Source organism: Diabrotica virgifera, chromosome 1 (genome assembly GCF_917563875.1).
Source record: "Diabrotica virgifera virgifera chromosome 1, PGI_DIABVI_V3a".
In the NCBI taxonomy this organism is placed as follows: Eukaryota; Metazoa; Arthropoda; class Insecta; order Coleoptera; family Chrysomelidae; genus Diabrotica; species Diabrotica virgifera.
The window spans coordinates 156006683-156030762 of NC_065443.1; the positions used below are offsets into that span (position 1 = coordinate 156006683).

A 24080-nucleotide genomic window follows, 5' to 3' on the forward strand; every position below is an offset into this window, starting at 1 on the left:
CACATGTAATGCAAATTAAGGAATTAAAGAAGAAAAATAGCGAAAATAAAACTATGATTCCAGTAGGAGTATAAAGTATCGAATTATGGATAATTATTCTCATACAATACAAATGTGATAAATATTAAAGAAACACAGGCAATAGACCTAGATTTAAAGCTCAACAATTATAATACATACTAAGGTTTTATTAAATTCTATCACCTGTATAAAATCCCAGATAAGGCACATATTAAAATCAAAGCAGCATGAACCAACATTGCTCCTCTCCAACCGAACTTAGTGATCACAATGTCTGTCATTGGAGCGTAGACAAATGTTCCTATTCCAGATCCACACACAGCAATTCCTGTCGCTAATCCTCTCCATCTTTCGAAATAGAATCCCAGGATTATTATAGACGGAGCATAGATGAAACCAAAACCAATACCTAAAAACAACCGTGATTAAGTATAAAGGTCAACTATGATATCTTTATGTTTAAAAATATAAAATTTGTGGATATTATAGGTAATACCATTGTAATACATAATAAACAATCAAGTAAACCCATAGTTACCGACAGTATGTGTTCAGTCGTACCTGTTTTGTGCAGTTTTGCAAAATCTGCATAGTATTCTGTAAACTTTAAAGATTTTACAGATACGATACCTGAGGAGCAGTTTTTAATGAGAACAACTAAGAGTTTTGTGAAGCTCTAAGAGTTTTTGCGCAGAAGGCTGTTATAAACTTTTTGCTTGTCTTTGTCCTGGAATATTTTCCCGGAAGACCAAAAATTAAGTTCCTTTGTTGTGTTTCGCCCGTTATTAAGAAACTTTTTGCAGTCTAAGTCATTACTAATTTATAATTTATATACCTACTTTAGAGTCTTCACTGTAGCTTGACTGTCATATTGGACAAATTAGAACAAGGAATGTTTTGGATAAATTGGAGCGTGTTCTAGCAGCATTAGTAAAGTAAAAATAAAGCTATTAGTATTTAGTATTCTGGTTTTAGAATTATTAACTCCTATTTCTACTTATTCTTTTGTTTTCGAATATCAGCATAACAAATTAGAGTCTTGCTGCTCTTTGGTGTGAGTTCAAAAAAGTGTTTCCTAGGCATAATATATGTGAGCGTATTGATGAATATGGTTGTTGCAAGGTTTAAAATCTCCAGATTTTCAGTAAGTTCGCCAGATTTTCTATACAACTCCTTACAAACGAGTCTAGTTTGTTTAAATCTCTGTTAGTTTCTTTTGCTACGTTATTTTGTTCCATAATCCAGAGATGGAAGCCCAAGGAAGTAGAACAAGAGGAAGGCCCCGTAAAAGATGAATAGACGACGTAGAGGGGGACAGGGGATGTTAAAACCATGAACATCAGGCAGTGACGAAGGAAAGTATCCGACAGGGCAGAATGAAAGAACATTGTTAAACAGGCCAGGACTCACAAAGGGTTATAGCGCCATTAGAAGAAGAAGAAGAATCAACGCAGCATCTCTCTAAGAGACCTTTTAATTTTTTCCTGATCTGGGTACCGCTGTAATTATTGTTTCTATGTTGGTTGTCATTTGCATAACTTTTTGTTTTTTTGATCTAAATACTTTTTTCTCTTTCCTAGTGTAGTTCAATACATTACAATTACAATGCGTACAATACATAAAGGTAAGTCCAGTAAAAAATATGAAATAAAGAAATAAGAAAAATACAGTTATAAATGTAATTAAAATGTTAGAAATACCTAAATGGACCTGGGTACAAATGTGATGAGACAAGGAGATAAAGAATGGATTGAACAAATTATATGTATAACGGAAATTAAAGCATATATCACGAAGTATTGGAAGACTCCGCAAACTATGTAGGTATATTAGGAGTAATGGGGAAAGACTATTACTAATAAAACGCATATCAATAAGATAGTAAAGAAAATTAAAAAAATATATTCGTACTTATCCTTAAAAGTATCATAAGTAAATTAAAATTTTACATTTTCCAATTACTTGGAGGCCAATGTGGGGGCCAAACTCTAGTACATATAAACAAACAAGTCTGGCACGGATTGCCAAGATTATTACTCGAGAGAATCAGAAGCTAGTAAAAACACGCGATTAGAAAATTTTCAAAATACTTTATTGTGACCAACCTACAACTTTACAGAAAATGTTCAATTTTCTAATATTAGCTCGAGGACTATTTTGACTAATACACTATTTATTTATTTTTATATTACATTTCCCGAATTCGCAACTAATGAACGTTTGTATGTCATGAGGAACATCTTATACAGGGTGTAACAAAAAGACAGGTCATAAATTAAACCAAATATGGGAGGTATTTGCTTTCAAACAACACGCTGTTAAGGTGGGTTGGTGAATTTTTAATTCAGCCGCTCATTGTGAGTACCGCCGCTGTTTGAAGCCGCCCGCTTCGGGTCAGACGCTTCTAGGTTTGTGATCTTATACTATCCTTAAAATCAAGGGTTGCCAACTCCGCAATCATCGCCGTACCGAAAGTATTCTTCGTCGCCTTAGATACCGTTTTGGACTTCATCCGTGATCCTGGACAAGAGACCCTTAGCAGGTGCTAGCTTCCCGGGTCAAGAAGCTGCTAAAATCTGCGGAAGGCAGGGATTGATTCACTTTCCTTGATAGGACTGTCAAGTAGAATTCAAGGGACTTCAAAAGAGTTCCTACCTGCTACCTATAATCAAATATTCTGGGACCAAAAATAGTTCGATTGAACCTAACTTCTTCTCTTCTCGATGTGCCTATCCGTGACGAATGTTGGCGATCATCATGGCAATATTTATTTTATCTGCAGCAGCGCGGAAAAGCTGCACAGATGTTGTGTTGAACCAGGTTTTTAGGTTCTTCATTCATTTCGCATGTATCCTAAGTATTCTAACTTTCGAGATTTGATGGTGGCCAGTACCTCTCGGTTCTTCTTCATTCTTCTGAGGATCTCCTCATTTGTGACTCGGTCAGTCCACGGGTCCACAAATGTGAACATATAAAAATATAGTCCTTTGAAGTTACATAATGAAAATCTAATTTTCCAATATATCGAAAACTATTAGAGATTTTTTTTTGAAAATGGACATGTGGCATTATTATGGCAGGAACATCTTAAAAAATAAGAGTGAAATTTGGGCACCCCATAAAAATGTTATGGGGGTTTTACAATTTAGGCCGTTATTAATCAAAATTCATAGTGGGCGCAATGATATGAAGTGATTATAATTTAGAGACGAATGTATTCATGTAAATTTTATTGCATTTGTGTCACATTACATTATCCAAAGATGTGTGCGATGTCCTTTACTAGACAGTTGGACTGATATTAGCGAACAGAGTAGGTATATCACCCAAATTGACAACCGGATAAGCCGATAAGCCATCCTTTAGTAACAGTAGTTGACTTCGGTTAGGCAGCTGAAATCTCAATTCCAGTAATAAATAGACTTTTCAGAAATAAAATTCATGAAATAAAACCCGCATTAGATAACATGTTGTTATCAGTAAATAAATATTTGGCAAGTATGTTTGTATTTACTAATCGCTTGTAGAACGATATTACAGTATTATACATTATTAGCACGTTTGTATGCTGTCTTAATACACCCACTGTTGTTTTATTGCAATTAAAGTAGTCAGTCTTGAACATGATACGTAACATTCATTAACATGAAATGCACAGTGATTGTTATTGAACCTTAACGAAAACTACCAGATAAGGACCAACGGTACCTGATACCACCACCTAGAGATAACCACCTATACATGTGAACTCGCATATTTATGTTAACAATCATAAAATCCAAGTCAATGTTTAAATTTTTTTCGTAAGAGCGAGTTGACACGATCCAAGTGTACTTGTATTCTAACTTACACCAAGTGCACTTGTACAAGTGTACTTGGACTAAGTTGGTTGGCACGGTTAAATGACTTGGATGTCAAATAACCAGATGGAAATGATTGTGGAAGGTGTTCGAGCGGTTACTGATATGTTGGTACATGAACTTGAAGTCTAGATAAAAGGAATAAAAAAAGGAAAAAGAAAGGAAAATCGATTTCAAACCACCCTATACTGGGCGCATTAATTTCTTCAGTTGCGCACCTGTTGTAGTTGATGCTTTAAGTTGATTCGTTGTAGGGTCGCACTTCTATCATCCCTATTTTTATATTCTTTTATTTTTATATTCCATAATGCTTCATCAGCTTCGTATAGCTTCATAAATCTAAAGCTCTCCCTTTCAGACCATTTCCTTTTTGTAATTACATCTCGTTTTAGATTTTCCGACAACGACGCCATTTTAATTTTACACTTTGACACTACTTGCATCCAAGAAAGTTGGCCAGCGTCCTAGTTAACTTGGATAGAAGCTGTTGATACAAGTGAACTTAGTTGAGGAATAGGTTTTCCTATAGGTGGGAACATTTCCTATAGGACTATAGGACTAATAGGATCGTGTCAACCCGCCTTTTAGGAAGCAATGTTTATGTAACAGTACAATGGATTTGGTTTGGTTTTATTCCATTTAATGATACTCTTCTTATTGTGCCTATCCCTTCCAGAAGTTAGCGATTATCATGGATATTTTTACTTTCTTTATCGCAGCGCGAAATTGCTCAGTGGTACTTAGTTGTGTCATACCATTTCACCTAGGATATACGTCTTATTGCTGGTCGCCCTTTGTCCTTTATCTTTTCTTCGAGAATTAATTGGAGAATTCCGTTAGGTTTTTACTGTACCACATTCTGCGCAAGACTTCTGCATTGGTAACTTGGTCAACTCATGATATACAGAGGATGTGTCTATAAGATCACATCACGAAAGGCACGAGCCGATTTATAGTTGCCAAAGTAAATGTACATGCATCCATTCCATTAGAACAAACAGTAAATATAAGAAACATTTAAGTAGACGGCATTTTGTTTTTAGTGATCTCTTTCGGTCCTTGAAAATGGATATCATCATGACAAATACCATTTTTCTATTTATTCTTTATTGTTTAATTTCTGTTGAATAATCCCATTGGCTATTATACCATGCTTGATTCTTTCGATATTCTGTTGAATAATATATTAGATCGACGTTTAGAATTAGACGTTTACTAATAATTAGTGTAGCGTGATTAGTGTAATTACTTCTAATTACAATAAAACCAGCGGTTCGTAATTTATATACGACTTTATTTTTATTTATACAAGTTTACTTTACAAACTTTAGCTTAAGACTAACTCTATTCACAAAAATTATGCCTTATATATCCTAGTCGTTATTCTCGATCATTCCGGGCTAAGCCAGCTCTTCGACTATCGTGTGACCTTCCAACAACCGCGCATCGGTTCCACGTATAGCGTGCTTCGCTCTAGACTTTTCTCGGCTTACGCCTTGCGGCTGGTGACTCATTGTTTTGCTACATTGCTCCCCTCTTAAGATCTGAGCGTCCCGATCAGCAACTCTAGATGAAGGCCCAGGATGGCGGAATCTACACGACTCTCCAGCTTTGCATACACCCTTCAAGAAGAAATAACAGTCTACTGTCTTTGAAGGACCCGACATCTTCGGGTTCATGCAACACACAGTAATTCGTACGCCAGTTTCTCTGAAGACCACTTCAAGCATGCTTCTCACAATCTTCCAATCCAGATTTTGTACTGCATGGCCTATTTTTGGTAAAGCCAAATCTTTGATGTCATAATTACACACGATTTTCTTCAAATTACATAGAGCACGCCATATGTTCTCATAGCTTGGCGTGTCCGTATAAGACTTCCTGGTCACCATATACAGCAAAGATCGAGGACCATCTTCCAATCGCAGTACTCTTCCAATTTTAGGCTGCTGATTTCGTAACTCGTCCAGGCGGCCGAACTTTCTATTGAATACGGACGAGATTCCTTTAGTCATCTCGAGGTCTTGGGCAACACAGTGGCTAGAGAGACGTTTTCTGGAACACCAAACAGATCTTGCTGAACTTCTGTGGTCACGCCGAATCTAGCACTCTTTCTTTCTGCGTAATTTGACATAAATTCCTTAAAACTTGGCTGTGCGGCATCTTTCATTTCCTGTTGGAGGACTCGGGCTTCTTCTGTTTCATTGGAGCCAGCATATGGTGCAAGACGATTTATGTGAATAACTTTTGTTTTACCGTTTGGCAACTTCTTAATTCTGTATATTACGTCATTTATTTTCTTCTTAACTTCATACGGACCTTCCCATTGTCTTTGCAGTTTAGGACACAGGCCTCGACGACGTTGTGGATTATAAAGCCAGACAAGATCACCTACTTCGAAGCTTTCATTCTTGCAGCGAGAATCATATTGATCTTTCATTCTGTCACTGGCTATCTGGATGTGTTGTCGGGCAAGTTCATGAATGTTGTTCATTCGTAACTTCAGGCGGTCTACGTATTCTTCGCCTGCAACATATTCCTCGGAAGGTCTGCAGCCAAACTCTAGGTTGCAGGGCAAACGAACTTCACGACCCAACATCAGGCAGGTTGGTGTTTGACCTGTAGTTTCATTCACGGCCGAGCGGTAGGCCATCAGGAATAAATGAATGTGTTGGTCCCAATCTCGCTGATGTTCAGATACAACTTTGGACAAGTGTTTACCCATCGTTCGGTTCATCCTCTCGACCATTCCATCTGATTGAGGATGCAGGGGTGTTGTTCTGGTCTTATTGGCACCAATCAATTTACAAACGTTTTGGAAAAGAGCTGACTCAAAGTTTCGCCCTTGGTCGGAGTGGATCTCCAAGGGAACACCAAATCGGCTGAAGAATTCTTCAACAAGTACCTCTGCAACGGTAGCAGCTTCTTGATTCGGTAATGCATAGGCCTCGGTCCATTTCGTAAAATAGTCCATGGCTACCAGAATGTATTTATTTCCAGCATCGGTTTCTGGAAATGGACCTGCAATGTCGATTGCTACTCTTTCCATAGGACTTCCAACATTATACTGTCTCATGGGTGCTCTCTTTTTACCAACTGGACCATTACCGGATGCACACAGTTCACATTTCCGGCACCATCTTCTTACATCATCTTTACAGTTCACCCAATAGAACCGTTCTCGAACCTTTTGCAGAGTCTTCGTAATACCAAAGTGTCCACCTGATGTACCGTCATGCAACTGACGCAATACTTCTGACACTTTACTTTTAGGTACAATCAACTGAAGCTTAGATTCTATACCATCATCGTTCTCAAAGGTTCTGTACAGAAGATCATCTTTTAGTATCAGGCAATTCCATTGGCTCCAGTAGGCCTTGACTTCCGGACTACATGCACTAATGTTTTGCCAACTAGGTCTCTCACCTCGACGCATCCAATCCAATACTCTTTTTATACATGGATCGTCTTCTTGGGCTTCTTGTAACTGTTGTGGCTGCCATTGCTCATTAACGACGGTGGTTCGTCTCACGGGGCAAAATCGTTCCTCTAATTTGGCTCAGTGATTACAATTTGCACTGCATGGTCGTCTCGAAAGGGCATCAGCATTTGAATGAACTCTTCCGGCCCTGTGTTCTATCTCATAATCATATTCTTGAAGTCGTTCCAACCATCTTGCCATCTGGCCCTCTGGATTACGGAATTGTATGAGCCATTTTAGAGCAGCGTGATCTGTTCGAAGAAGGAACTTTCTGCCGTACAAGTATTTATGGAAATGTTCGCAAGCCTTCACTACACCCAGCAGTTCTCTTCTGGTAACGCAATAGTTTCTTTCTGGTTTCGACAGGACTTTGCTGAAATAAGCGATGACTTTTTCCTGTCCATCCTGGATTTGTGAGAGAACAGCTCCTATGGCACTGTTGCTAGCATCGGTATCCAAAACAAATTTTCCTGCCTGTCCCGGGTAGCTTAATATCGGTGCACTGATCAGAGCCCTTTGTAGTTGTTCGAAAGCTTTTTGACACTCCTCACTCCATGTATATTCTTTGCCCTCCTCCGTCAACTTTGTTAGGGGCTTGGAGATATTGGCAAATCCTTTGACAAATCGTCGGTAATATGTACATAGGCCAAGGAAACTTCTAATTTCATGTTTATCTTTTGGTACTGGCCAATCTTTAATTGCATCAATCTTTTCAGGATCAGCTGTTACACCATTACTCGATACAATATGTCCTAAGTACTTAACTTCTCGTCGAAACATGTGACATTTCTTCGGACTTAACTTCAAGTTCGCTGCCCTCAATCGTTGAAAGACGTCTATTAGATTCTTGGCATGTTCATCAAAGGACCTTCCAACCACAATTACATCATCCAAGTAAACCAGGCATGTTTTCCATGTTAGACCTCTTAAAACTGCCTCCATTAATCTTTCAAATGTGGCAGGGGCATTACATAAACCAAACGGCATAGCCGTAAACTGCCAAAGCCCTGATCCTATCGAAAATGCGGTTTTCTCCCGATCGGCTGGCTCCATGTCTACTTGCCAATATCCACTTTTTAAATCGAGTGTGGAAAACCAACGAGAACCGGAGAGAGTATCCAATGTATCGTCTATTCTGGGCAAAGGATAACTATCTTTTTTTGTTACCGCATTGAGCTGGCGGTAGTCGATACAAAAACGCGTTGAACCATCTTTCTTCTTTACCAGAACTACTGGTGATGTCCATGGACTGTTCGATGGTTCAATTACCCCTTGTTTGTCCATATCCTTGATAATCTCTTCGGCTTCATCTCTTTTCGCAAATGGAAGTCGTCTAGGCCGTTGTCTGATTGGCTGAGCGTCTCCGGTATTTATTTTATGCGTTACTATGCTTGTTTTTCCCTTATCCTTCCTGTCAATAGCAAAAACATCTTGATACTCTATCAGCATAGATGTCACTTTTTCCGTTCGTTCATGATCAAGATCTTGGCATCTTTCAATGATCATCTCAACAAGCTCCTTTGGATACTTCGCCTTCGATGATTTCTCATTGGTATTCACAGAGCAAATTGAAGCCACGGGAACACACTGCCCGATCAAAGCTCCTCTACTTAACTTGATAGCAGTTTCCCTTAAATTCATAACTCTTACAGGGATCACATCTCGAACTTTTACCAAAGTTTTCGCCGTTAGGAACTCGACATTATCCACATCTTCGAACATCCTTAAACTTCCCTCTCGGCAGTGTCCATCAAGCATGGTCATCAGAATTTTCTCACTATTACCGGGTATGGTTACGTCGCATGTAGTAAGTAAGCGGATGACATCTTCTTTGTCGTCGTGAAAGGGCAACTCTTCACCATTGATCTTGAGAACTCCATTTTGAACATCCAATATTGCCCCCACTTTCCTTAGTACGTCCATCCCCAATATGAATTCGTCGGAGATCTCGGCAATTAATACTTGATGTTCAACTGTGGTCTGGCCAATGGATACTGACATATTAGCCTCGCCATATGTATTAATTAGCTCACCAGTCGCTGTTCTAAGCTTTACTGTTGCAGGTGATAATTTATTATGGTCTCGTACTACATCTGGACGTGCGATAGTTCTCGTTGCACCTGTATCCACCAAAAATGATCTACATCTATTACTGATACGACCTTCGATGTATAAGTTGTGGATTCCACCGGAGGACGTAAGGTTGACAGTTACTATGGGGGCTCTAGTTCTCGAGGTCGGCAGTTGCCCCTTGGTGTCGACCCGCTCTAGTTTTCCGACGGCTGTACGATCTTCTTACAATTACGACGAATGTGGCCTACGTCTCCACAATTCCAACATCTAGGCTCGCGTCTCTTTGGCATCTGATTACTTAATACTCTCCGTATCATTTCCTCCAGACGTTCATCGTTGTGTTCGTCACTTTCTTCAATGGTTCTTACTCTATGGCCTCGTGAAGTTTGACTAGCCGTTTCGTGTTCCAATGCAATAGCAAGTGCTTCATCTAAAACTTTCGGTCTTGCTAGTCGTAAAGCTTTCTGTAGTTCATTATCTTTCAGCCCATTGACGAAGGTATCTACTGCAATTTCTTCTAAAACGCTGTCTGGCACCTCTGGATAAGCCAACCGCACCACACGAGCCACATCTGCTTCAAATTCTTGCAGATTCTCACTTGCTCGTTGACTTCTACTTCGCAGTTGTGCTTTGTATACTTGTTGTAGATGGGCATCTCCATAGCGTTTTTCTAGACGAGTGAACAAGGTCTGGTAACAATTTTCTTGACCCTTGGGAATTGACCTTAATATATCTGCAGCATCACCTCGTAAAGCAGCAGTCAAGGAAACAGCCTTTTCTTGTTCGGTCCAATGATTGGCGGTCGCAATAGCTTCAAACTGTCTAAGATATATGGACCAAGAGGACTTTCCATCAAATGGTGGTAATTTTAATCTCATATTATGCGACGTTTCGTCTCTCGGTAGTTCATCTTTCACTAAAGGATCTAACGTTGCTGCATTAACTGATGGTTGTACTTTTGTATCGGTTATCCTGCTCTCTAGCTGTTTGATCTTTTCTTCTACGGTCTATACACTTTTCTGCATCTTATCGAATGTTCTAGAAACTTCTTCAAATTTCTCATTGTTCTGTTTACAAACTTCTTCTAGTTTTTCGTTGTTTTGCCTACAGACCTCTTTAATTATTTGAGAAGTCTCATCGAATCTTTTAGCAACATTTTCGAATTTCTCGTCGCTTTTTCTACTAACTTCTTCAAGTTTCTCGTCGCTTCTTCTACTAACTTCTTCAAGTTTCTCGTCGCTTTTTCTACTAACTTCTTCAAGTTTCTCGTCGCTTCTTCTACTAACTTCTTCAAGTTTCTCGTCGCTTCTTCTAGAAGTTTCATCGATCGTTTCAGAAACAGTTTTTAATTTCGATAAGATTACTTGTTCTGCTGACTGGAAGTGGAACGTCTTTGGGTCTTCTCCGTTCTTCGTGAGGACATCCTCGAGTCGTGCTTGTAGGACTATCTTGAGCCCACTGCTGTCCAGATCCCGTTCCTCGAGCTGTTCACGGAGCTGTTTTACTGTAAGTTCTTGTAGCAACATCTTTGGTCGGCACACACGTACTTTCCAAAATGTCTTTTAACAGTCTTTCCGAATACCGAACAATCAACGCACTTTAACTATTCCCGACGAATAAAGTCCAAAAGTATTTTAAAGTCTTTCCGAATACCGAACAATTAACGCACTCCGGTTATTCCCGACGAATAAAGTTCAAAAATCTTTTAAAGTCTCTCTGTAATTCACTTATTTATATCGCACTAAGTTAACCCCACACCTGACACCAACTGTAGCGTGATTAGTGTAATTACTTCTAATTACAATAAAACCAGCGGTTCGTAATTTATATACGACTTTATTTTTATTTATACAAGTTTACTTTACAAACTTTAGCTTAAGACTAACTCTATTCACAAAAATTATGCCTTATATATCCTAGTCGTTATTCTCGATCATTCCGGGCTAAGCCAGCTCTCCGACTATCGTGTGACCTTCCAACAACCGCGCATCGGTTCCACGTATAGCGTGCTTCGCTCTAGACTTTTCTCGGCTTACGCCTTGCGGCTGGTGACTCATTGTTTTGCTACATTAGTAATAATAAAATAATTATTATTGTGATAAAGTCTTGTAGTGCGGCCGATATGTGAAACTATTGCACATTTAATGATACAAGCATATAATTTGGACCACATATACTACACATATAAAGGATCAAATTAAGATATGAGGCCATCTCAGATTTTGCCTTTTACACAAATGGCGGGCATTCAAAATACATATGTGTTTAATAGTACCATAACTTTTGAACGAAAAGTCCGATTTTAACCAAATTTGGTATATAGGTTCTCTTTTTGATTTAAAAGATGGATATGGTGAACCAGAAGAATCGGTTTACCAGAAGTTGTGTTTTTACTGGTTGTTTATGTAGAAATATGTTTTTTTTTTTCAATTTTTCCCCCTGTATATATTAATTTTTCAAAATGGTAATACCGCAATTGAAAAGGGTGTAAAAATATTTTGTAAAAAATATTTTGAACTTTTTAGTTATGTTAATTACCATTTAATAAATGCATAACGTATCTTTACATGTACCTATGTGTGGCAGATTCGTGCAAATATTATAAGAATTATTGTGCATTTAATGGTAGAAGCACATAATTTGGACCACGTATACTACACCCATCAAGGTTCAAATTTAGATATAACTCCATCTCAGATTTTACCTTTTACAAAAATTGCGTGCATTCAAAATGGCGACTGTACATATGGGACTAATAGCACGATAACTTTTGAACGAAAAGTCCGACGTCAACCAAATTTGGTATATAGGTTATTTTTTTGATGTGTAAGACCAAGGTCTTGAACCAGAAGAGTCGATTAACAAGAAGTTGTGTTTTTCCTAATTTTTATGTAAAACATGTTGTTTTTTTACTAATTCTTTCACCCTGTATGTATTAATTTTTCAAAAAGTTAATATCGGCGTTGAAAAGAGTGTAAAAGTATTTTTTAGGAAATATTTTGAACTCTTTAGTTATGTTAATTACCAATTAATAAATGCATAACCTATCTTCATATGTACCTACGAACCCATGTGCGGCAGATTCGTGCAAATAATATAAGAATTATTGTGCATTTAATGGTAAAAGCATATAATATGGACCAGACACACTCACACTACACATACAAAGATTCAAATTTAGATATGAGGCCATCTCAGATTTTGTCTTTTACAAAAATGGCGGGCATTTAAAGTGAATTTGCCGCACATAGGTACATGTGAAGATATGATATGCATTTATTAAATGGTAACTAACATAACTAAAAATTTCAAAATCTTTCCTAAAAAATATTTTTACACTCTCTTCAATGGCGGTATTAACTTTTTGAAAACTTAATATATACAGGGTGAAAGGATTGAAAAAAAAAACAACATATTTTTACATAAAAAACAGTAAAAACACAGCTTCTGGTAAACCGATTCTTCCAGTTCACGACATTGATCTTGTAAATCACAAAAAGAACCTATGTACCAAATTTGGTTGAAATCTGACTTTTCATTCAAAAGATATCGTACTATTAGTCACATATGTATAGTCGCCCATTTTGAATGACCGCCATTTTTGTAAAAGGCAAAATCTGAGATGGCCTCATATCTAAATTTGAACCTTTATATGTACAGTACATGTGGACCAAATTATATGCTTGTATCATTAAATGTGCAATTCTTATAATATGTGCACGAATCTGCCGCACTATTGATCTTATTTATTGCCGATGTTTGTTTGTTAATAGTTCTTTGTTGCCCTCTTCCAGAGCTTTCCTAGAGTCGTACCTACTTCTTGCTCGTATCCTCCTCATATACTCCTCGCTCTTTTGCGATTTGATCAGTTAACTGATTTTCTATTTTGATTTTTGCTGGAACATGTTGACTAAGTCCTGTTTACATTTTAAATCCGTTATTATTTTTGTTTTATGTTTATCTTAAAAAAAACTTCCCGAAACATTAGCCGAACTTCTTCAGTTTGTAATTTATTAAGAATCACAATAAGAAGCTTACCTCCTATAACACCGTAGAGCACACAAAGGTAAGTAACACTGGTAGCAAAGTAGCAGAGGGCAAATGCTGCAGCACTAAGAAGACCGCCAAATATCACTACGATTCGGAATCCATATCTATTTGCAATTGCACTTACAAACGGTCCAGCTATTAGATAAAATCCAGACATCAATGATCCAACCTAAAAGAGAAAATAGTATATCAAATGATCAGTAAAAGATCCTATATATAGGTATATTAGAGCAGTATATTAATACTGCTTAATACAGACCGAGTAGCAATGTAGCTGAAAAGATTTAATCGGAAAGCAAATTATTGTGATCACTAAAAGTCAATAATTTTCACCATCTTCTAATTTTAATTTGTGATACAAAAATTTTGTATTGTTGAAAAAACAAAATTTTAGTGTTAAAGCAAATACTAATAGGGTGTGTGACAACTCCAACTAACGATAGAGCAAGAAAAAATACTATGTACATATTTAGAAGTAGTAATGTATGTATGTATTGAAATATTGAAGAGAAACTGTTCATTGAAAGCTGCCAAACACCAGAACCTTCGGCATAGACCACATTAATATAATGAGGGTGATGAATAATGGAACAATCTGTTGAATGGAATACACCCCTTTTCATGGTTTTGTTGATTTCGAGCGTGCCTTTGACAGCTTATCTCGTTGTGCTATATGAGAAATTTTACAGCTTAGAAACATCCCCCATAAAATAATTTTCATTACAAAGTTACTGTACAAAGGTGAAATGCAGCGTGACACACAATGAGACCAACAGTGACGAATTTAACGTACTTACGTCAGACAGGGATGAGTGCTTTCTCCGTTTCTTTTGGAGAGGCTATGTTCTCTCTCTCTCTCTCTCCAAACTAGACTCCAGCACAAGAAGGATACAATGGACTTTAACCACACGCATAAGCGATCTAGAATACGCCGAGGATATCTGCCTATTAGGACAAAGGTTTCAAGATGTTGCTGAACAATTGAAAACACTTTCCACTGAAGGCAATAAAATAAGTTTTGTAAATCAATATTAATAATACCAAATCCATGAGAATAAATGCAAGAAACAACATACTATTTACTATTAACAACATACAAATTGAAAATGAGGAAAACTAGGTACAGAAGAAGATATTCGTATGAGGATACAAAAAGGTCAACAAGCAGTCAGCATGATTACTAGACTTAGGCAAATATGCAAATTGCATATTTTGCATATTATGCATAAGAGAAGGAAAAATATCCAATTTTGCATATTTTTATATAAATGTGCATAAAGTGCATATCATTTGAAATGTTGGTTGTACTATATATTTTTTTATATTCATGTAACAAATAGCTTTGAAATCTCAATATTTAATTTTATTTTATAATCTCTTGGTATTCAAATTTTTGGTATCGGAACTAATAAAAGATAGCGGCTTATACATAATTTTGTCACGTTTTGTCCTTGATACGAGGGTTCCAAAATCTGCCAGTTTATATCACTAGGGAAAAATTTTTAGTTTGATGCTCTTTTTCACTAAGCCGTGAACAACTGTGTTCAGTGTCATTGATAAAATCAAACTATAGTTTCGTTCAGAAAACTATTATCCAATTGGATTCCTCGAAATTAACATTGTTAGACAGTACAGTTTTAATAAAAAAAATTTGAATCATTGTGTCAAAACGTTAAAAGTAATAAATATCAGAAAGAAAACTATCCAAACATTTTCCAACAACCATGGAAAAAATCAGTGTTTACCAGGTTCTTTCTGAAGTGGTTCAAGTAGTAGCTTGGGCATTTTCCGAACCACTTAATTTAGAGCCAACTATTATGGTGAATTTGAAAAATGCCCCAGTTACATCAGTTGATGTCGAAAGAAGTTTTTCTATGTACTCAGATAGAAGCCATATGTTTCTGTTAGAAAAAAAAGAGCATTTGATTATTTTGTTGTTACCACAATTCGAAATAATATCGTTTAGTTGTTAAAATACTCTTAAATATTTAATTACATGAGCTTAGTTTATAAAATACATAATGTTAATTAATACAACATGTGAAGATATTTTAAATATTTTTGTAAATTAAAAAGTGTTGTAAATATTTTTTTCTTACATGCATATTTTCTAGATAAACTTGCATATTTTTGAATAAAATACTGCATATTTATGCGCAAGTTTCATATCTTTTTATTTGCATATTTGGCTAAGTCTAATGATTACCATTGCTTGGAGGTCTGGCCAGTATACCACAAAGACAAAGATCCAAACATTCCTGTCAAATATCATAACTGTTCTACTATACGGATGTGAAACCTGGAAAGTGACAAAAACCCTTACATACAAACTGTAGAACTAAAGAATTGTTCGCATTTTCTGGCCTAACATCATCAGAAACGAAGATCTGCTACACCTGACCGAACAAAAGAGGGAGAAAATGAAATAAAGTCCAGACAGTGGCGTTGGACCGGTTACACATTCCGAAAAGATAGCTCCAGTATTGTAAAGACTGTCCTAGAGAGGAATCCTAAGGAAAAAGAAAGAGAGGTCGCTCAGCACAAACTTGGAGAAGATCCATCATGGACGAGGTAAGAGGTCAAGGAAAGTCTTGAAATGCGGTGAAGGCCTTAGCGCAAAATAGAACTCTATGGCGCGTTTTCACTGAAGCTATATGCTCTACTTAGAAGTTCAAGAACCTTCATTTCAGATCAGCTTCAAAAATTTAATAGAAATGCTAAAAACTTTCAATCTTACTTACCAGTGTCACATCAGCAGGATCAGCATCGAATTCTTTACTAATTATTTTAAGGAATGTTCCAAAAGAGAAAATGGTCCCGTCGACTATTAAATTACACATAAACGATCCTAAAACTACCAGCCACCCCCATCCGCCATCCGGAGGTATGACTATATCTGGCTGACTAGAGACTTCATTATTTAGGGGATCTTTTTCATTGTCATCTATCACAGTTTCATTTTTATCAACTCCGTTAAATTTGCACTTCTTTGTGTCTTTCTGTTCTTCTGGGCATATTTTTTGATATCCAGATTTGGATTTGTCGGAAGCTTCTGTAGTTGCAACAGGCATTTTGAAAATATCTGGAAGAAAAAAAAATAATCAATATTCCATTTAAATGCATCAGAAAGCCGAAAATCAGACACAAATCAGTTATTGGTTAGATGGGTATGTAATAAACGCAATATTATGCAAGAAATATATTTACTGTTTAATAAAAATCAGCTCCAAACAAACAATACAGAGACGATTGTTAGGTTCTTTGACAAACTTGTTTCGCATTGAGAAGCAACAACTTCAAAGAGTACACATGATAAAGATTCAGTATTACAAAGTACCTTCTGAAATTCCTGGGTGAAAATGATCAACGTTTTAATTTTTTAGTACTTTCCACTCTCAATGAAATGTATAACAACATTCCATTAAACAGTATTTATAATTTTACTACAAATTCTGTTATTCCTTTATATAGTACATAATTTTGCATATAAACACTGTTCTCAAGGCGTTTGGTTTAGTTATTTAGTCTACATCATCTTTTGGTGTATTAATACCATATAGTCTAAGAGCTAGTGAACCCTCCGACTAACTGTCTTCCTGTAAGGCTAGAAATTTGTATAGTGATAATTCATAGCACACCCAGGCTAAAAACCATGACCTGGCAGGCATCAGCCCTGCACGTGTATCTACCAGGTGAATCGAAAAGTGCATAGTTTAGGGGTAAAATAAACTTTCTCCTGTAAGGTTTAAATTTCAGTATGTGTTTGAGTAAGTCATTTAGAAGAAATGTGTACAATGACAGGCGATTCTGAACAGCATAAGACCTTGCCAGGCGAGGAAAAAGATTAGAGTTTTTTCCTAAAATTATTTTTTTTGCATCGTTTAAATTTTTTTTATATTTTTTGTATCATTCCAAACAGAAAAGGTCTTTAGGGATTTTTCTCTTACTTTCATAGTATTTGACATATAAGCGATTAAAAAGTTTAAAAATTGCGAAATTGGCCATTTTTAACCCTGAATCGGACATTTAATTGAAAATTTCAATGGTGCCATGGTAGGCGGATATTCTTTAAACATCGTTTGATGAAATTCCGAAGAGTTTTTTGCAATAAAATATCGAAAACCCCTTTGTTTTTTAATAGCTAATCAAGCGGGCGCGACACTGTAGTATAAGTAAGGAAGTTTGAGTTTGCATAAATTCATTATCTCGAGAATGGGCAAATTTGAAGAGATATCCTCAGACAGATCGATTTTTATTTTTAAATTAGGACTTTTTGGCATATATATAATACTAGTGCCGTCATCCATCTGGGCGTGATGACGCAATCGATGATTTTTTTGAATGGGAGTAGGGGTCGTGTGATAGCTCATTTGAAAGGTTATTTAATTCTCTATTCAGTAATATAAAAGTTAACATCATTATTTATAAAGTGTGTGCAAAAAATTTTTCTTTTTTTTTGTGTAAATTAATTCAATAATTTTTTTTGTACACACTGCATAAATAATTATGTTAATGTTTATATTACTGAATAGAGAATTAAATAACCTATCAATTGAGCTATCACACAATCCCTACTCTCATTTAAAAAAATCGTCGATTACGTCATCATCACGCCCAGATGGATGACGTCACTAGTATTACATATATGCCAAAAAGTCCTAATTTAAAAATAAAAATCGTCCTCACTTATACTACAATGTCGCGTCGGCGCCGGCTTGATTAGCAATTAAAAAACAAAGGGGTTTTCGATATTGTATTGCAAAAAGCTCTTTGGGATTTCATCAATCGATGTTTAAAGAATATCCGCCTACCTTGGCAACATTAAAATTTTCAGTTGAATGTCCGATTCAGGGTTAAAAATGGCCGATTTCGCAATTTTTCAATTTTTTAATTGCTTATATGTCAAAAACTATTAACCTAAGAGAAAAGTCACTGAAGACCTTTTCTGTTTGGAATGATTCAAAAAACCTAAAAAAACTTTATTCGATGCAAACAAAATAATTTTAGAAAAAAACCCTAATCTTTCCCCTCGCCTGGCAAGGTCTTATGCTGTTCAGAATCGCCTGTCTTTGTACACATTTCTTCTAAATGACTTACTCAAGCACATATGTACTTAAATTTAAAACTTACAGGAGAAAGTTTATTTTACCCCCTAAACTATGCACTTTTCGATTCACCTGGTAGATACACGTGCACGGCTGATCCCTGCCAGGTCATGGTTTTTAGCCTTGGTGTGCTATGAATTATCACTAGAAAAATTTCTAGCCTTACAGGAAGACCGTTAGACTAGCTCTTAGACTAATAGTGAAACTAACAGATACTTATTAAATATTCACTTTGAAATTTGAAGGAAAATATTATGATAATATATAACGTTATGGTCCAGGGTCTGGCTCACAATGATCTCTGTAAAAAAGAAAACAAGTAGGAGGTCTAAATGATATTCATATGACTCTTCTTCTTCTTCGGGTGTCCTGTCCGCTGCGAACTTTGCCTAGAAAATGGCAACTCTGGTCCTGGTCTTACGGTACATCTGAATAGTTCGACCTACGTGAGCCCGACCCATTTGTGCAAATTTTGGAGCCACGAGGGTCTCCACATGCCCGGCTTGCGCCTGCTGTCGATTTTTCCCTGGATAATCAAATATCTATGTTAGTGACACATATTGGTCACGATGTCAAGATGACCGATCCAAGATTAGAAAATGTATACCTAATTTAACTAGTCGTTGTTTTAGAAAGAAGAGACAAATCCTTGCTTATGATGAGGTTTTTCGTATTGTTAAATGTTGATCTAGTTCGTTTTATTATCGCCTTAATTTCTATGGCCTGTTCCCACTTTGCATTTACGTTGGTGCCAAGGTATAGGTATGCGTCATTCCACGAATATACGACTCTCTTGGATTATTGCGACAACGAATATTTTAGTGTACAACATATAAGAAAGTACGAAAGTAAATGGCTCTAATAATTATTCCAATAAAGAGCAATGTACTTTTCAATTTACTTTCATTCTTCTTATTTTACACAGCAAAATATTCGTTGTCGAAATAATCCAAGAGGGTCGTATATTCGTGGAATAGGGTATACATGCTCAATTAGCATGTTGGTTTTCCGTAACTACCGATTTGTTTTTTTTTGTTTATCAGCATCCATGTTGTCTTTTTGAAGTTAAGAATGATTGCATTAACCCATTACCTGTTTTAATTCATCTATGCTATTGGCAAGAATCAACGTGTCATCGGAATGTTGTTCGTAACGCTTTGTTTATTTTTATACGCTGTATTGTCTTTTCCATACATTTTTTAAATATTTGCTTGAAGTAGATATTAAAGAGGAGTGGCGATAAGAAGACCCCTGTTGGACACGTCACACCGCACCTTTGATCTCTACACTTTTAGTATGTTCAATGCCTATGTTTACGCTTTACGTTTAGACGAAAGAACCTGGAGATCGAAAACTCCGTCTAAAGTTCCAAGTGCTTTCCAAGTAGTTTCCAAACGCTTTAGTGATGTGATTGAATAAGCTTGGCATTTGTTTTCTCGGGATTGTACAAAATGTCAATTATATTCAGTCCTCCGAGATTTTTTCGCTATTAATGTTAAAAAAGCAATTGTTGATGAAAGAGTTTAAGTCTTAAGAGAGATTATACAAATTGTTCAAATGACATTAATAGACGAATTAATTTTGCCTACCCAGCAGTTCAATGATATAAAAAGTTGTCAAATCGAAGCACAAAAATCAGTACAATTCGAATAACTTAGATAAAACTGGACGTTTTATTCTTAAGATGATTTAAAAACTCGTGTCCGAAGACGCTTTTCGCTCTTCACATTTTCGTTGATCTTTTTCTGATTAATTCCCTGTATTTGTTTTCTCGTGTCTTTTCATACAAATTCCTTCTTATCCAAATCAAAAATATCATTCCCTTTCTTGGAATATATCTTCCAATTTTCTTAAATCTGCAATGCAATGAAGTAAGAAGTAACTAGGTAATTTGTCATATCATCGGTCCGCAATAAGAATGACGTAACTGCAAAAAACCAAATTTCTTTAGGAGGGTAAAAAACGATATTTAATTATTTAAAATATGGATTAACTGAGGAGTAATCGTCCAGGAGCATGGATATGGCGTTTATTCTTACAATGATGGCTTTTATTTTTATCCCTATTGGTTCGAATTTCATTACTTATCTTAATCTAATCCTCCCATTTTCAACCCATTTTACAGTTGCGTCATTCTTCATCTAAAATTTTTGAAATATTTAAAATAGTGATTAAATAAAGAGTATCCGTCCGGAGCATCAGTATATGACCTTTATTCTTACAATGATGGCTTTTAGTTTCATCCCTATTGATTCGAATTTCATTATCTTAATTTAATCCCCCCATTTTCAACCCTATCTACAGTTGCGTCATTCTTGACCTAAAAATTTTTTGTACAAAAAAACTATTTGTAAATATTTAGTAAGCCGTTTATTCTTGCACCGATGGCTTTTATTTTCATCCCTATTGGTCCGAATTTCATTATCTTAATTTAGTCTCCCATTTTCAACCCTATTTACAGTTACGTCATTATTCATCTGAAACAAGGTCTAAAATGGTGCGTATTTCAATAACGACGCAACTACCCTGTAGTGGCTACAGAACTGTAACTTATAGTTACAGTTCTGTCGTTTTTGTATCATCTTTGAACAGTATTTTAGAAGTTAATTACGCAATAAACAGGAATTGACAAAATTTGCAGTTACGTCCTTATTCCGGACCGGCGATATTATGTTTAGTTTAAAAAATATATATTGTTTTTCTTTACATAATAGTGTAAGAAGTTATCTAAAAACTATGTAAGTAAGTGTTTATTTTTTATGTTAAACTATGTAAGCAAGAATAAACTACGAATTAACGATTTATTTTGAAAGAAATCAAAGTGCAGTACGATTTTCTTATAAGTTCAGGAATTATTTTCGTATATGTCTTAATAAATTGATAAGGTATTTGTTATGTATATCGAAAATTATCTTTTCTATAGTGGTCACCAAAATTTTACAACATGACCTTGACTTGTGGTAAATATTTAAGGAAAATTTTAAAACATTGATTTAAAATAGAAATAGATCACTGGCGAAGCGTCCATGTAACCACTGTTACCATTGGTAACAGTTAAAAATCTTGCAAATAAATATTTTATGACTACTATGAAATAATTCCATTTATATTTTTGACCAACAGAAATATTTATTAATAGGTACATAGTACCTAATTCAGTAAAGCCAACTAGACGCACGAAAATATTGACTGGATTACATAATATGTGAATCCGTTGCACACTATTATACTTTGTTTCCACTTCTAGTTCTGGTAACGAAGGATGATTCTAGCTATCGCTCGGGACTGGCTTGTTTCTGAAAATTTTGAAGGAGCGACGCCTCCAGTATTGTAACCATTTTTTAATTTGGTAACGTTAGTTTAGTAGCTATTACAGATTATAGTGTGCGTGCATTTGAACATGGAAAAGTGTTGCTGCGTAATCGATCAACTACTTGAAAAGTCATTCTCCTTGTATATTTTTTTATATATAGGTAATTTTGAAGAAAAAAAAATGAAATTATTGAAAAAAGAAGACTTAAAATATAAATACTAGTTTTCAAAATATGTCCTGTTTCCTACTTGTTCATTTTTATGTTAATTTTATGGTAGAATAATCTGTTTAGTTTGTTTATTATTTATTGTTATACCTGTTACATAATACAATATAATTTGGGAATAGTGATTTGTTTAATTTTATCCCACAGGATTGAAAACAAAAACTTATATTTGGGAGGTTCAAAATAATTTTTTTTAAAAGATTTTTTTACATCTAGTTTTGGTAACACTTTAGAAAAAGTCACGCGTCGCCACTGAAATAGATATACAATATTAAAATTTTCTAATAAGTTGAAACTCGAAATCATCAAAAGAGTAGAATATGTATTAGAAAATGTACTTGTTGTTGAAAGACCTTATAATAAAAAATAAAAATCGGAATAGTGAAACAATAATTTTTAAGAGTCAGTCATTCCACAGAAATTTTCAATAAAAATGAGTTTTGTCCAAAATTACAACTGGTAGGTGCCCAGTAGATGCCCTGTAGCGTAGAAACACTGGTATTAAAAGAATGATAATAATATAATAAAATAAAGTAAAATTGCAATAGTCTGCCTTATGAGACCACTCAAAAATTTAAAATTATTTAAATACATACCATCAGTAATGGTAGTTACTGTAAAGAGGAAAAATATTCACCAATGACCACAAAGAAAAAGAAGGTGACATGACAACTACCTATTAAGTTACCTATCTACTAAGTAACTAAGAATTACAAATTGAAATTAAAATCAAGGTTTTTGAGGTTTGAAACTCATAAAAATTTACCTTACGCTTGTATGCAGCTACCACTGATTCAACTAAAACTTTTACAAAGGCACATACAACATAACATAACAGCAAAGAACTGAAGGGCTTCTGAAAGCTAAAATAACAATAAAATATTTTACCTGTCTCGCTGTCTCTTCTACGAATTTGCCGATCATAAAACATTAAAGTATTGGACAGAGGGCTAAGATAAGATAGATCAACCTATAAATTTCAATAAAGTCGACAAGTGGAAGAAACATTTTTTCCGGTATGTTATAAAGGTATGTAATTTTATTTATTTACCTAAATGATTTAGGTACACATAACTGAAACCAAAACGATCTTTTGATTTAGCAAATAAATTATATACATACATACAAAGAAATCAAATATGCCTACTTATATACAGGGTGTTTCATTAATAATTGGAAATATTTTGACTTATAGATTTCTGGGCTCAAAATATTAAGATTTAACGTTAACCTTTTTTATTAATCACCTAGTCCGAAAATGCTTCCTAAGGGAGATAGAGTTCTTTGATGAAGTATGTTTTTTTAAATAGCTCTAGAACGTTTCTATTTAGAAAAACGAAAACTGGTATCTACGTCTATTTAAGCTTCCAGAGATAAATCGATTCCATAAATGGCGAATTTCTAGTACCGGTCATAGGTGTCGCTTTTGTGTAAAGCAAGGGTTATTTATCGCAAACTTTTTTGTCTTTAACTTTTAGGCATTTTTGACACCGGATTATTAAATTGTGAGGTATTATAATACTAAAAGGTGCTCTTGCTTTAAATCAGTAGGATACACTGTGTTCTAAAAAAAATCGATTTGAAAATTTTTCGTTATTGAATTTGAACAAAATTTGAAAAAAAATTTTCAAAAAAACTGTGTATTTTACCGACTTTTGCTGAGAGCAAAAAATAAATATGTCGTTCTTTACTCCATGTCTTGAATTCTTTGTGTAACATTGGTTGAGCGGTTGTAAGAGTAACTTTTAGTACTGGAATACATCATAATTTAATAATCTAGTGTCAAAAATTCTTAAAAATTAAAGACACAAAAAATAATGCTATAAAATAATTGTTGACCTACCCAAAACGGACGCATATGACCGGTACTACAAATTCACAATTGATGAAATCGATTCATCTTTAAAAAATAAGTAAACGTACCAGTTTTCGTTTTTCTACATAGTTTTTT

The 24080-nt window shown here is 35.3% G+C and overlaps 1 protein-coding gene across 3 annotated transcripts in view; it reads right to left on the reverse strand.

The window, feature by feature from the left end:
• Nucleotides 1-24080, reverse strand: part of LOC126878774 (monocarboxylate transporter 3) — a 166859-nt gene that overhangs the window by 9869 nt on the left and 132910 nt on the right. For all 3 annotated transcript variants that reach the window (XM_050641670.1, XM_050641671.1, XM_050641669.1), the window contains exons 2-4: nt 16227-16567; nt 13474-13654; nt 205-430 (exon numbers count right to left, since the gene is read on the reverse strand). In XM_050641670.1, coding sequence (XP_050497627.1) covers nt 205-430; nt 13474-13654; nt 16227-16556 — 737 coding nt within the window. In that variant the 5' untranslated portion in view covers nt 16557-16567. The remainder of the gene's footprint in view (nt 1-204; nt 431-13473; nt 13655-16226; nt 16568-24080) is intronic.